Consider the following 14,337-nt stretch of genomic DNA (forward strand, 5'->3'; position numbering starts at 1 on the left):
TTATTCATAAGGATTCTCGAAATAAGTATTTGATTGTTCTTGCTTTGGATTATATGCTGGTGCTTTATATTCATTAGGATATGGATTGCTGTTCGTTTCTTCTAAAGGTAAATCTTTTTCGGTTTTATCAACAAGGCTTTGATTAATTGGATTTTCAGCTCTGAATTTTCTGTGTCTATAACATAAGTAAGCAGCGACAGCAATGAGACCTGCTCCAACTGCTGCTCCAATAATAATTTCCAAAACAGCACCTTCACTTAGTCCTTCATCACTATCATCATCAGAATAATTATGATCATCTGATTTTTGTTCAACTGGTTCTGATGAATTTATTTCATGATACGAATTATCAAAAATGATAAGAGATCTATGAGTTGAATTATTTCCTTTGATTAAATATGATGTATTATATTTGTCGCCAGCATGATAAAAAAATAAGTAATCGTGTTTAGAATTAGTTATTGTTAGAAAAGGTTTTTCAACAATAATATTAGCTCTATTTATTTTTCCATAGACATCATAAATATCACCATCTTCGAAATGAACTGTTCCATTTGTGAAAGCAGTAACAACACATGTATGAGCTGTGTCCTGAGAAGTGAATTTGTAATTAGACCTTACATTTGTGATAATCGAAGTGCAATCATAATAATTCAAATTAAAAACAACAAAATTACATGGAATAGGTTCGTCACTGGAGGATTCTAATGTAATTGTACCTGTGTGAGCGAAATAAATTGCTGAATATTGTGTATTTCCAAGAATTTCTAAAGATACTTCTGAAGTTCTTGCTTCTCCGGAAATGTTGCGATAATCAGTAAATACTACGTATTGTTCCTTATAAAAATTAAGTTTTGTTTGATTTCTGCCAATTAATAACTTTTGAATTCCGAATATTTTGTATTTTGGCTGGGATCCAAAAGAAATTGATTGGTTGCAAAGATATTCGAGCTTGTCCTTATCATAAGCACTGTATGTATCATAAGAAAAACTTTGTGAAATTTTGATTGTTGCAACTGTATTCGGAGATTTACTTCTGAACAAAATGTATAATGTCGGTGAGAAATAAAGATGGTCTGTTGTGTAATTTATAACTTTGTATTGAAATGTTGGTTGATAATAAGAATAATTAAAATCGTAATCATCCGAAGATGTGCTTATGTTCAATCTAACATCTGTTGGATCTAAGTAAACTGAGCAGTAATTCTTATTGATTTCATATTTTTTATTTGAATAATTGAAAGCTAGATCGTTCGATTCGGATAGAAATTCTATGGAATCGCAGTAATTTGGAAAAGAAACTACACAAAATCTTACTTTATAATTATAATACGTGTTTGTTGATTTAAAATTAAAAGTTGGCTCTGTGATTTTCCATATTTTGCTTGTGCATGATTCATAGTTAATACGCAAGTAATCGCTCATATATGTATCTTGTAGAATAAAATAATAACTAAATGATTTGTTATCTGCAAATGAAAAAGTAATATCTTGACCATATGAACCAATGTCAATTAAATAATCTCCTGTTCTGTTAATTATACCATTGGTGATTGTATAGTAAAACCAGGACATTCACAATGATTTTAATTTGAAAGCGGATCTATTCAGAATGAATTTTGAATATTTTACACAGTCAGATTGTCAAATCATTTTAGTTTATTGGATAATTCTTTTAATGTATTATTTTTAAAATTTTAAAAATAAAATAAAAGTGGATCCAAAATTTTTGTATCAGAATGGGTCAATATTTCATGAATCAGTCCTCAAGAACAAAAATGAAGAAGGTCGTAATTGCCTTATGCATCTAAGCTACTATCCAAAAAAGAGAAATTGGATTAGAAAAGGATTATGAGTGATTGAAATTAATACGTGTGCGAATAACCATGGATTTGTAAAAATTAATGCTTCAGAAATACAACATTTTGCTATTGAGAATTCCTTGTAAAGTCCAAATCTCAAAATACATAATTTTATATTTAGTTTGTTTGATGTTGAAACTATATTACCACCAAGAAGAGACAATATTATCTTAGTAAACATGTTTCAATTAATTTGATGTTCATGGATATAAACTGCGAGTCAAAAGGCGTACCTACCTTCAACTTTTTGAGAGAAGTCATACAATTAATTATATGAGTTTCTCTCAAAAAGTCGATTTCTGCCAGGTACACCTTTTGGACCGCACAAGCTATTTGCTCTAATTCGATATAACAACAAAGGATCATAAAACAGATATAAATATAGGATGAACTGATACGATTTTTTCGGGTCTAACTTCAAAATTTAAGATTTCGAAATTTAATACAAGCTTCAAACCAGAAATTTAAGCATAAATAGAAGCTGATTTGCTACCTATTGCACGTGAAGCTTATTTGAGCTCTAATATTTAATAATTTTCTCTCGCTCTCAGTGAAGGCACCGTTAGCATTAGAAATGTAAACTATTCAAAAATTGATAGGTCCGCCTTTTGATTCGCAGTTTAAAGCATAAATTTTGTCAATTAAATTTTAATTACAGAATAAAAAGAAAAGTCAATAAAAGCATATGAAAGCTGACACGAATTATTCATAAGGATTATCGAATAATGATTTCGATTTTTGTGAATAATTTGGTATTTCTTTTGTTTCGATTAAATATGGATTTATTTGAACCTCTTCTAAAGGTAATGGTTCGGATTTATTAGATACTTCTTCTAATAGACAACTTCTATTATCAATGAAATGTTCATGAATTATTGATTGTGTTTCCTCTCTTTTTTCTTTTTTTTTAAGACATAAAAGAGGAATTGCAATGCTTGATGGTAATGATAGTCTTATTGTTATCAATTAAAATTATCTCCCATCCTATATAATAAAATTTGATTCAATATTACTAAATACTTTATGTTTCTTAATAATTGAGATGCCTAAAATGTTGATAATGTTGTTATAAACTTATTTTCACACGCTCAATCTTATGGGAGTAATAAGAATTGTAATAAAAAAAACATTATAAATCTTTAAAGATTCGTTCATAAACAATATATAAAAAAAATAGTTATTCATAAGGATTCTCGAAATAAGTATTTGATTGTTCTTGCTTTGGATTATATGCTGGTGCTTTATATTCATTAGGATATGGATTGCTGTTCGTTTCTTCTAAAGGTAAATCTTTTTCGGTTTTATCAACAAGGCTTTGATTAATTGGATTTTCAGCTCTGAATTTTCTGTGTCTATAACATAAGTAAGCAGCGACAGCAATGAGACCTGCTCCAACTGCTGCTCCAATAATAATTTCCAAAACAGCACCTTCACTTAGTCCTTCATCACTATCATCATCAGAATAATTATGATCATCTGATTTTTGTTCAACTGGTTCTGATGAATTTATTTCATGATACGAATTATCAAAAATGATAAGAGATCTATGAGTTGAATTATTTCCTTTGATTAAATATGATGTATTATATTTGTCGCCAGCATGATAAAAAAATAAGTAATCGTGTTTAGAATTAGTTATTGTTAGAAAAGGTTTTTCAACAATAATATTAGCTCTATTTATTTTTCCATAGACATCATAAATATCACCATCTTCGAAATGAACTGTTCCATTTGTGAAAGCAGTAACAACACATGTATGAGCTGTGTCCTGAGAAGTGAATTTGTAATTAGACCTTACATTTGTGATAATCGAAGTGCAATCATAATAATTCAAATTAAAAACAACAAAATTACATGGAATAGGTTCGTCACTGGAGGATTCTAATGTAATTGTACCTGTGTGAGCGAAATAAATTGCTGAATATTGTGTATTTCCAAGAATTTCTAAAGATACTTCTGAAGTTCTTGCTTCTCCGGAAATGTTGCGATAATCAGTAAATACTACGTATTGTTCCTTATAAAAATTAAGTTTTGTTTGATTTCTGCCAATTAATAACTTTTGAATTCCGAATATTTTGTATTTTGGCTGGGATCCAAAAGAAATTGATTGGTTGCAAAGATATTCGAGCTTGTCCTTATCATAAGCACTGTATGTATCATAAGAAAAACTTTGTGAAATTTTGATTGTTGCAACTGTATTCGGAGATTTACTTCTGAACAAAATGTATAATGTCGGTGAGAAATAAAGATGGTCTGTTGTGTAATTTATAACTTTGTATTGAAATGTTGGTTGATAATAAGAATAATTAAAATCGTAATCATCCGAAGATGTGCTTATGTTCAATCTAACATCTGTTGGATCTAAGTAAACTGAGCAGTAATTCTTATTGATTTCATATTTTTTATTTGAATAATTGAAAGCTAGATCGTTCGATTCGGATAGAAATTCTATGGAATCGCAGTATTTTGGAAAAGAAACTACCGAAAATCTTACTTTATAATTATATACATTTAAAATTAAAAGTTGGCTCTGTGATTTCCCATATTTTGCTTGTGCATGATTCATAGTTAATATACAAGTGACGGCGCATATATACATCTTCTATAATAAAATAATAACTAAATGATTCGTTATCTGCAAATGAAAAAGTAATATCTTGACCATATGAACCAATGTCAATTAAATAATCTCCTGTTGTATTAATTATACCATTGGTGATTGTAGTAAAACCAGGACATTCACAATGATTTGAATTTGAAAGCGGATCTATTCTCAATGAATTTGAGATGGTGAAATTTATCGGTTTAATTGAATTTTGAATGTTGCATAAAATGTCACTTTTTAGGAAATGACTTTATGAAATTTAGTAAGATTACAGTGAGAGGTAGGGCAACGATAGGTCAAAAAGGCTTCTCTGATAGATTTCCTTGCCTTTTGGATATGCTATAATATATAGCCTAGCATGATAGGATATGATGTCAAAAGTTAGAACATAACTTAGGATCTTGAGAAAAATGAAAAACAAAAATTACATAAAAAAAGAAAAATTTTATCTAATTTGTTTTTTTGGACCGAATAAGTAATTTTATTGAATTTCAATACGACACATAGATTTTATTATTAGTAATAAATATAATGGTTTACTATTAACAAGGAACCTAAACTAATGAAAATTTGATTTCAAATATTGTATATGATTATCATAGATTACCAAAATATATTGCTATTTATGAGGATATAATATTGATTATTAGTAAATCGTATAAATTTAATAAATATACCATGAATATTGAATGAATTTCTTGATTCATAGGGGTAAAACGCGCTTTTATATGATTTAGACAGAGAATTTATGAGATGTAAATAACACAATAAAGGTTATATTGAATATTTTCTAAAAATAAATCGAAATTATAAAAAACAATACATTTATTCATTGAAACTACTTGGACAAATATGAAACAAGCATTCAGGCAATACTTTTGAGACTTCAACGCATCTGATAATTTTTATATAACTTCACCTCTTATGCTTAGAGTGGAGGTATTGAGATCGTATAAGTATAGATGAGCTCACATTCAGATATGATGTGTGAATTTCTGTTTTCACTGCAATTTTGAATCAGAATAAACTCAAAACAAGAATAAAATGATATACTCACTCTCTAAATGTGTTCGAGATTTAAAGTTGTATGAATAAAACGATTCATCTTTCGAAACCTCCCATTTAATGAGAGACTTCGAAAGATGAATGTATTTATGTAGATGAAATACTATATATGACCATGTGTGATACTAAAGATATCAAAATGTTCATTTTTAAGTGCAATAGAAGGGTTATCTCTCGTAAAATCTCAATTTAAGGAAGATTTAGAAAGAACTCCTTTCCTAAGTAGATAGTGTGTGGTTTCTGTCTTTTGGTTGATCAGGAACTATGAAATTAAGTCGGACAGAAAGAAGTTCTTTCCAAAACAGACTCCAAATGAGTTGTTCGAAAAGAACTTCCTTCTGTATATGGATAATTGTAGTTACCGCACTGAAGTATGTGATTGTGATGATGGAGTTCTCGATAAATCTAAAATCGGATTAAGATTAATTGAAAACTCAAGTAATTCTTTGAAATCTTGTGTTGTCTGGCACTATAATAACCAAAGAATGAGAATATTATGTTGAATGATGAGTACGTGTGCTCGGCATTCGCCGAGCGAATTGAGTTTAACGTACTATGAAAAGTGACAAATTTGGGCTTTTTTCCTAGGGTTATGATCTCTTCCTTTCTGCTCAATACGACAGAAATGAAAGAATGAATTTGTACTCCCTAATTGATTACTACAATCTGTATCTATCTTTAACATAGAATTAGCTGCATTGTGATTTATACTCCAGAATTATTCAATTTAAGATCAACCTCGTAAATTTTAATCATATTGCACCAATACTCCTACGTTGAGATAAGAACATGATTATACATACCAAAGCCCCATATTAAAAATCAAAATTTAGCACCTCCATTATGCAACCACATTATTCGTCGCAAATAAGTATATTTACGCATATTATGATGCATATTCACACAACTCGTATACATGAAAAGTTATTAAAATCAGACAAAATTATTGCAATAAGGAAAAAAAAACAACTTTATTATATATGTTAGTAATGAATTACAAATATTTCTACAAAGAATGCTCAATACTTCATATAATCTTCGAATATTTCTTATTACAAGTTAATACATTTTGACTCGAACATGATAAACAAAAGCTGACACGCTGATTACTACATTTATGAAAATATAGTACGTTTCCATTCATCTGTTTACGTGTTTTTGTTGGAATAAAATCATTTTTTTTTCTTTCATGAAATAAGAATTTTGCTGCGAAAGCAATATCTCTAACAATAATTAATACATTACGTCAACTCTGGAATGAGTATTTATCAAATATGATATCAAAATCAAAAATTAGTTGTTTTTTATGAGTAAAAACGATATAAATTGATTATTTGACTAATTATCAAATACTTTGATTTTCCAAATTTTTTTCGAAATTGATTTTTTCATGTGAAAATTCAAATTGTTTAATTTCATTTTTGAAATTTTGAATTTTTTTGGAATTTTGAGTTGATCAATTCAGCAGAATTGATAATGCTATTGCTTTAGGGCATACCACAAGGTGATGAATAAAAGGTGAACATTAACAAATTATTTTAAATCACAAATATCATCCTCATCAACTTTAATTCTAAAAAGAACTGTACTGAATTATGAAAATGCATGATTTACATTATTAAAATCTTTGAATGAAAATAGTACAAGATAAGTTTTTATTCATTTTTAATTAGATTTAAACGAAAAACTACTCCATATTAAAATTTAAGTCGAGAAATCGTATTTTGTTCTTATTTGTTAGCATTTTGTAGACATTCTAATCTTGAATTAATTTGTTACATGATATTATTAACAATTTTAACTGAAAAAATATGTTAATATGGAATAAACCATGATTATATAAGCTATCAATGCTATATATACATATGTAAAAGATTCATATTAACTCAATTAACATAAATGATAGATTTTCATAAAGGTTCAATCTAGGTTCGTCCGAAAATTTTGATTTTTATATAGAAGACATAGTTTCATATACATAATTAAATTTTCAAACAAATTTGATCATACCATTTATTAAGCAGGATAGTATATTAATTACTATCAGTATAAAAATATAAAAATATAAAAATAATTATATTTAATTATTGCATAATTTAGTCAAAGAGTTATAAGCCTCAAGTGATCGTTATCACCTTCAATGCACGTATACTTTATTGATTCATAGATATTTAATCTATGTTTGACATGTTGTTGTCGTCATTCGTTTTGTTCCCATTCTTCCTAAGTTAGAATTAGAGAATACACCATCCACATCATCTAATTTGGTCCTCAGCGATAGATTGGTTCATTTTGGAGGAGTCCCATCAGACAGTTTTCGAGCACCAAATATCAAATTTTAATGTATACAAATCTTTAGTGATTTATCTCTTTTATGATGAGTAAAAGGTTTCTGCTCATCAACATTTGATTTCCGACATATATGATTTCTAATTGCAATTATTTACTTTCTTTTTATAATCTAACTCTGTGACTCATACCATAAATTAATTATTGGAAAGTGTCAATATGTTTGGCACAACGCATGGCGGAAGATACCAAACCATGCAGGGAATATGATACGTTTAAGATCTCCGAACTTTTTTTCCAAAAATTTTCTATCGTTGCCCTACCTCTTTACAGTGTGAAATGTATAAAAACTAGACTAGGTTTGTTAAAAATATCAAAAATTAGCGTTTTGAAGACACCATGGTGTCTTATAATTTTTTCTTCCTTATTGGCGTGTAGAAATAAATGCGCCAATAAATTGAAGAAGAAGAATTGTTTTTCTCTTAATGAACTTTAATCCTTTTGATATAAGAATATTAAAAACATTAATATAATTTCGATTTCGGAAATTAAATTTCCAAATTTTTTGTCGATTTCGGAAATAACAGGATCCCGCATCCAACACGCAACAACAAAACACAAAACACACTTTTTGGTTCTTTCATCGTTTTAATCGTAATTTATGTAATACATGATTTGGATAAATTTTACAAAAATAGAACCTATATTATATTCTTTTCAAAGATTCTTGCAAATCATCAAAAATAATTGTATTTTAAAAAACGATCAAATTATCCTTTCATTATTTTAAACTTAAATTAGTTTTTATGATTGACTAAAGCAATCATATTTATTCATCATTAAATAAACAAAAAAATAATATTTGAGAGTTATTTCAAAAAAAACACATTGAATTTATTAATTTGTCTCAATTTCAGTATTATAAATTTTTATAATTTCAATATTTTGAAATACACTTTTTAATATTTCAATATTTATGATATTTCAATGTATTAAGTGGTCTCAAATTGAGCTTCTCAAATATAAGTTGGCCTATTCAAATAATAAAATTAAATAATATTTAAAATAATAAATAAAAGTGATTGAGGTCATAGCAAAACGGCTGTTTCAGTCATTAATTCTTAAAAATAAAAAGGGTAAAAACTAAATACAATGGGTAAAATTCAATAGTGTCTGTGCTATCGTTCAATTTGAAGGTGTCTTTTGAAACCGCAAGACACATTGAATTTTTGAATAGTGTATTATGGTTTGACAGACACCAATGAAAAAAATAAAATGATATTTATTTTAAATATATAAGATCCTTATATAAAATATAAATATTTTATCGTTTTATTTTCTTGTTTTAGAAATGTTTTTTATTGAAAAATCAATAAAACTAACTCCAAAATAAAATTTTTGATTTAAAGACACTATGATGACACCAGGCAAATCTTCCAAGACACCTATCGTCGGGAATCTAACAACCCTAAACTAGACTATTCATACACTATATATTTGTAATATATTTAAAAGTCTCTTGGAATATAAAAAAAAATTAAAATTTGAAAATATAATATAAAAAAATCCTTAATTATGTTTTTAGTTGATGTAAATATCTTTCTGTCCGTTGTTTGTGAATTGGTTATCTGAGTACTCGACATTAGCTCCGCGTGCCATAACGAAACCGAACATAGAGTGGTTCTGGATGACGCACTCTGTAACAGTGGCGTCGACATTTGGAAGGAACTGCATAGCGAGCTGTCCATTTCCATCCAAGATTGTCTTAGAAACGTTCATTCTTCCGCCTGAAGCAACTAAGATACCTGTTGTTCCGCAGTGTTCGATTGCGGAGTTCTTGATCTCAGCGAATCCCTTGTCTCCAACTAAGATACCGATCTTAGACAACTCGTGTACGCGTGATGAATCGACCTGCAAAATACCCTCGGAGTGAACTTGAATACCTGTGCCGTTGTCTGTTGGTCCGACATCGCATCCGAGAAGGGAAACTGTTGCTCCCTCGCGGATTTCGCAGTGTGGCTGGAATGAGTTCTCGAACTTTGTCCTGATGAATTCAGCGACAGCGTTGTTGAGAGCGATGATTGCGACAGACTTTGGATGGTTGAGGATGAATGTCTCAATGAACTTAGCGTGTGTCTGTGACTGGTGGATCTGTGCTGCGAAGTTCTCGTTGTCGTGGATGTTGCAGTTGTCGAATGTTGGTGTGGCACCGCCGGAACATGAGATGGCGGCAACACCGATTCTGGTGATCTCGCATCCCTTGAATGTTGGTGATGAATTGATGATGTTGAGGCCGATCTTTGGACCGTTGGAAATTGTGCAGTTCTCAAATTCTGACTGAGCACCATTAGTGATATTGATGATGGCTTCTGGTGACTCAGCGAACTTGCAGTGCTTGAACTCTGCCTTGACGTCGTTTGATGATGTGTCAACGCCAAACTGTCCGTTCTGTTCGAATGTGCACTCGTCGAACTTGCATGTGACGTCGTCGTGGATGGATGCGCCGCAGACTTGGTTGTTGGAGAATGTGCAGCGCTTGATCTTGACATCCTTGACATTTGTCAACTCCAAACCAACTGTCTGGCCGTTGACAATGCGGCAGTCCTTCATCTTGCCCTTTGAGTCGTTGAGAATAGCTGCTGCGAGATCTCTGATGCCGTTGATGTTGACGTTCTTGACGTAGAAGTCGGCGTTGTCTCTGAACTGGAGAGCTGTGTGCTCGCAGTTGTTGATTGTGGCGCCGTCGATGTTGCACTCACCGCCGTCGTAGCAGAGAACAGCTGCGTTTGTCAGATCGTGGATGTCCAAGTTCTTTGCGTCGATTCTGCCTGCATCGGATGTTGCAACGGCCGCAATGCACTCGCCGGAGAACTCATCGTTGTCGAGAGTGATCCAGCCCTTCATGTGGGCGTAAGCGATGACATTCTGCTGTGCATCGGAATACTTGTTCGACTTGGAGATGAGTTTGGCTCCATCGGATACTTTGATGCCTGCAAGTTGATTGTTCTTGATGTTTGACTCAACAAGAATAACCTTGACATCAGCGCCCTGTACAAGAACGCCAGTGCCGTTCTCGTGGTCGCAGATTGTGGCCTGCTGGATGGTGATTGAGCCCTTGGAGGTGACTTCGACACCGGATGACTCGTTGTCGTAGAATATGCCTCCCTGGATGAAAACGTTGCCGTTTCCATTGGCAGAAACACCAGATCCGCCGTTCTTTGTGGAGCGGCAGTTCTCCAATGTGAGGTATGAGTTATCATTTGCAAGGGCACCGAATGTTCTTGAGCCGCGGAATTCGCAGCCAGAGCAGTATCCCTGTACCTTGTCAGACAACATGATGCATGGGTTGTATGAGTTGAGGAATGTGCAGTTGTTGAATTCGCCATAAGAATCTCCAACAATCTGGGCAGCGGAGATTGTAACGGACTCAAAGACGCAGTTTGTGGCCTTGATGTAGCCGGACTGGACTGTCAAAGCGCCACCACCTCTTGTCTCAATCTGGACAAGGCGGAGGTTCTCGAGAACGACGAATTGGTTGGAAGTGCAGATTGTATCTGTCTTTCCTTCGCCTTTGATCGTAACTTGGCCGATACCTCTGAGTGCGACTGATTTGATGATTGTGAGTTCTTCGTTGTACTCACCGGCAGGAATCTCGATGACAGTGCCGTTCTTGACATTGTCGATGACGGCTTGGATGGATTTGCCGCCGTTTGGATCATATTGAACTGTATTTCCGACTTGGAAATCAGGGTGCTTTGAGAATTGGATGAATTCGACACTGATTGTGTTGTCTTCCTCGAAGCGTTTGTGCTTTTCCTTTGACTCGCTCTCTTGTTGTGGTTGCTCTGGAACACTGATGTTTACGTTGATGTTGAAGTTTGGTGTTGCTGGGAATGTCTGCTGTGGTGGTGCATTGAATTGTGGTGGTGGTGCGTTGAATTGAGGTGGTGCCTGCTGTTGTGGTGGGTTGAAATTGAATTGTGGCAATGAAGTTTGTTGTGGTGGTGGCTGGAATGTTGGTAATTGACCAAATGGTGGAGGTGCTTCGCGTGTTGGTGGCAAATTTGTGCCAAATTGACTATCATTGTAAGTTTGTGGTGGAGGTTGTTGGAATTGTGGTGGTGGCGTTGGTGGATTGTTTCCAGCCTTTTGTGGGGCTGGTTGAAATGCAGGTAATTGTAAAGCAGCAAATGGATTTGCTTGCTGTTGTTGTTGTGGAGGTGGAGCTTGGAAATTAAGATTCAAATTTACAAATGGTGATGGAGCTGGTTGACCATCTGGTGCTGCTGGCTTAGCCTGATTGTTCTGGCCAAGCTGGGCAAGTAAAGAGGCGAGATCTGACATTAAAAGTGAAGGGATGTAAAATTTGTATAGTTTATGCGGGCTTCTCAAAAAAGTAAAATTTATGCGAAAAATATAATCTTCAAAAATCGATATTGATCCGATAGTAACAAAGATTATGTATTGTACTGTATATTTATTCTAGTCTGTATGCCTCTATCGGTGAAATCAAGATTTCGAACTTGAAATGTAAATCTTCGGAAAGATGATTAGTATTTATTGCGTACTCCTGCGCTCAACAATCTTGATTTTCATTGTGTAAAATTGCAGTCTTCTCAAGACAATATTTTGTCAAAAAATGCTTAGAATATAATCATAATGTTAAGAATAATATTCCTAATAAAATTTATTCAAATATTCAATTTGATGTTAACCATTCAATCTTTTCAAATCTGAAATTTAATCATATCAAATTAAATAACAAATATGGTCATGAAAAAAATTATTTGATCATTTTATATTTTCACTTCACATTTGGACAAATGATACTGTTCAGTGACTTGATCGGAGTTTATTACTTGCACTGTATATACTTCGGATCATATATTTAATTAAAACATGTTTGAAAAAAATAAAAATAAGAGAAATTTTGAATACGAAATTCATGATGCAGAACTGATCATTTTGCATCTAATATATAAAAGCAGCTCTGTAGTATTTAACGATACTTTCTTATCACATAGCTTCCCCTTCTTTTACTATCAAACTTATATAATGAGATCCTTTTCATGCAATGCCAGTGCAGTCTTTTATAAATTATCTCAGAACCCTCTCAAACTTCGGTAATATAACCTAGATTTCTTTCATATTCGAACTAAAAGATCCAAATAGTCATATCTATCATTTGATTCACATATGTTAATCCAAAGCTTCTAACTTGAGCTCTATATTTATTTGTCAATTTGAAAAAATACACTTAAATTTGAATTGAAAATTTAATTCGTGAATATCTACTATAAGTAGGAGATTATGAACACCATACAATTACATATAAAAAACAATGAAGTTATTGTTGGTATTTCTTCAAAAATGTCTCCAGAAATAATATTCTTGGAAAGAATAGACTTGGAGATAGTAACGAATAAATTATCTCCACTTGCTTATTCAGTTCATGATGTTACTTAGTGTCAAGATTTGAATGAAATTTTATGAACAAAAAAAATTCAATAGATACAACAAAAATCAATATTTGCCTTCTCGAAGGCTTATATTTAGCATATTTACTATCAGGTTTTGATTCTCTAGAACTTGACGTTGCGCGATCTCAATTTTTCAATTTCTTTTAATTTTGAAATGTTTCTGAAAACAGCAGAAAATTCGGTAATAAATGAGTAAAATACTCATAGTTAGTCGTACGTTCAATAAATATATCTTGAAATGTTGCATATTATTCGTATAAGATCATCTTATCCTCAAAATTGTAATCGAAATTGAGCAATTCTCATTTATTTGCTTGTTTTTGACACTGTTTAAGTTAATGTTAATCATAGAATGCATTTTTATGAATATATGCAAGCCGCCGAAATGTGTTTGGTTTTTATTAAAAATTAAAAAAATATTTCTTTTTCAAATTTCCCAGCTCCCATCAGAATACTATTGCCAAAAAGAGAATATATATAATGATAGGATCTAAAAAAGAAAAAGTTAATCACAAGATGGTTGGTCGATAATTGAATAATTCACGAATTGAGAATCGTAATTTCATTTTTTGACATGTTCATGGGGAGGCTCATTATAAAAAAACTTTTTGAAAATCAAAAATATGAATATGCTATAGCAGATAATTGAGAATTTGATATTATAGTTAAAGATCTTTGATAAATTTATAGAGCACAAAATAATAATTTGCTTTTGAACGATGTAAATAATATTTATAATAACTGTAATATATTGGGATCATAAATTTATATAAATGATCTGATGAGACATATGAATTCATTTTATGAAGAAATATAATAGAGAAATTAGGAAGCTCAAAGTATTAGTTAGGCACTCATGCTTGTTGGTGATCTTATTCATCAGCAATTAATTGATCAATATGATTGAAACATGTGAGAAATTTCACCAATTTGGATAAAAAGTACATAATAATTAATCGACAATATGATGATAAAAGCATAAAGAGTACTTGCTAAAAATTAATCATATTTATGTCGATATAAAGCATAAACTGTA

At 31.5% G+C, this 14,337-nt stretch overlaps 3 protein-coding genes across 3 annotated transcripts, besides 1 other annotated feature; all 3 read right to left on the reverse strand.

The window, feature by feature from the left end:
* On the reverse strand, positions 1 to 657 carry TVAGG3_0467180 (uncharacterized protein; the record flags this gene model as incomplete). The annotated part of the gene is made up of 1 exon (XM_051235327.1): positions 1 to 657. One exon carries the CDS (start codon positions 655 to 657, stop codon positions 1 to 3), a length of 657 nt encoding a protein of 218 aa, XP_051093151.1.
* Positions 658 to 3,039: 2,382 nt separating this feature from the next.
* On the reverse strand, positions 3,040 to 3,696 carry TVAGG3_0467190 (uncharacterized protein; the record flags this gene model as incomplete). The annotated part of the gene is made up of 1 exon (XM_051235328.1): positions 3,040 to 3,696. One exon carries the CDS (start codon positions 3,694 to 3,696, stop codon positions 3,040 to 3,042), a length of 657 nt encoding a protein of 218 aa, XP_051093152.1.
* Positions 3,697 to 6,038: 2,342 nt separating this feature from the next.
* Positions 6,039 to 6,086: a mobile genetic element.
* Positions 6,087 to 9,374: 3,288 nt separating this feature from the next.
* Positions 9,375 to 12,181, reverse strand: TVAGG3_0467210 (protein ubiquitination; the record flags this gene model as incomplete). The annotated part of the gene is made up of 1 exon (XM_001297862.2): positions 9,403 to 12,165. One exon carries the CDS (start codon positions 12,163 to 12,165, stop codon positions 9,403 to 9,405), a length of 2,763 nt encoding a protein of 920 aa, XP_001297863.1.
* Between the last annotated feature and the right edge of the window lie 2,156 nt (positions 12,182 to 14,337).

The sequence above is a fragment of the Trichomonas vaginalis genome, chromosome II (genome assembly GCF_026262505.1).
Source record: "Trichomonas vaginalis G3 chromosome II, whole genome shotgun sequence".
Classification (NCBI taxonomy): Eukaryota; Parabasalia; order Trichomonadida; family Trichomonadidae; genus Trichomonas; species Trichomonas vaginalis.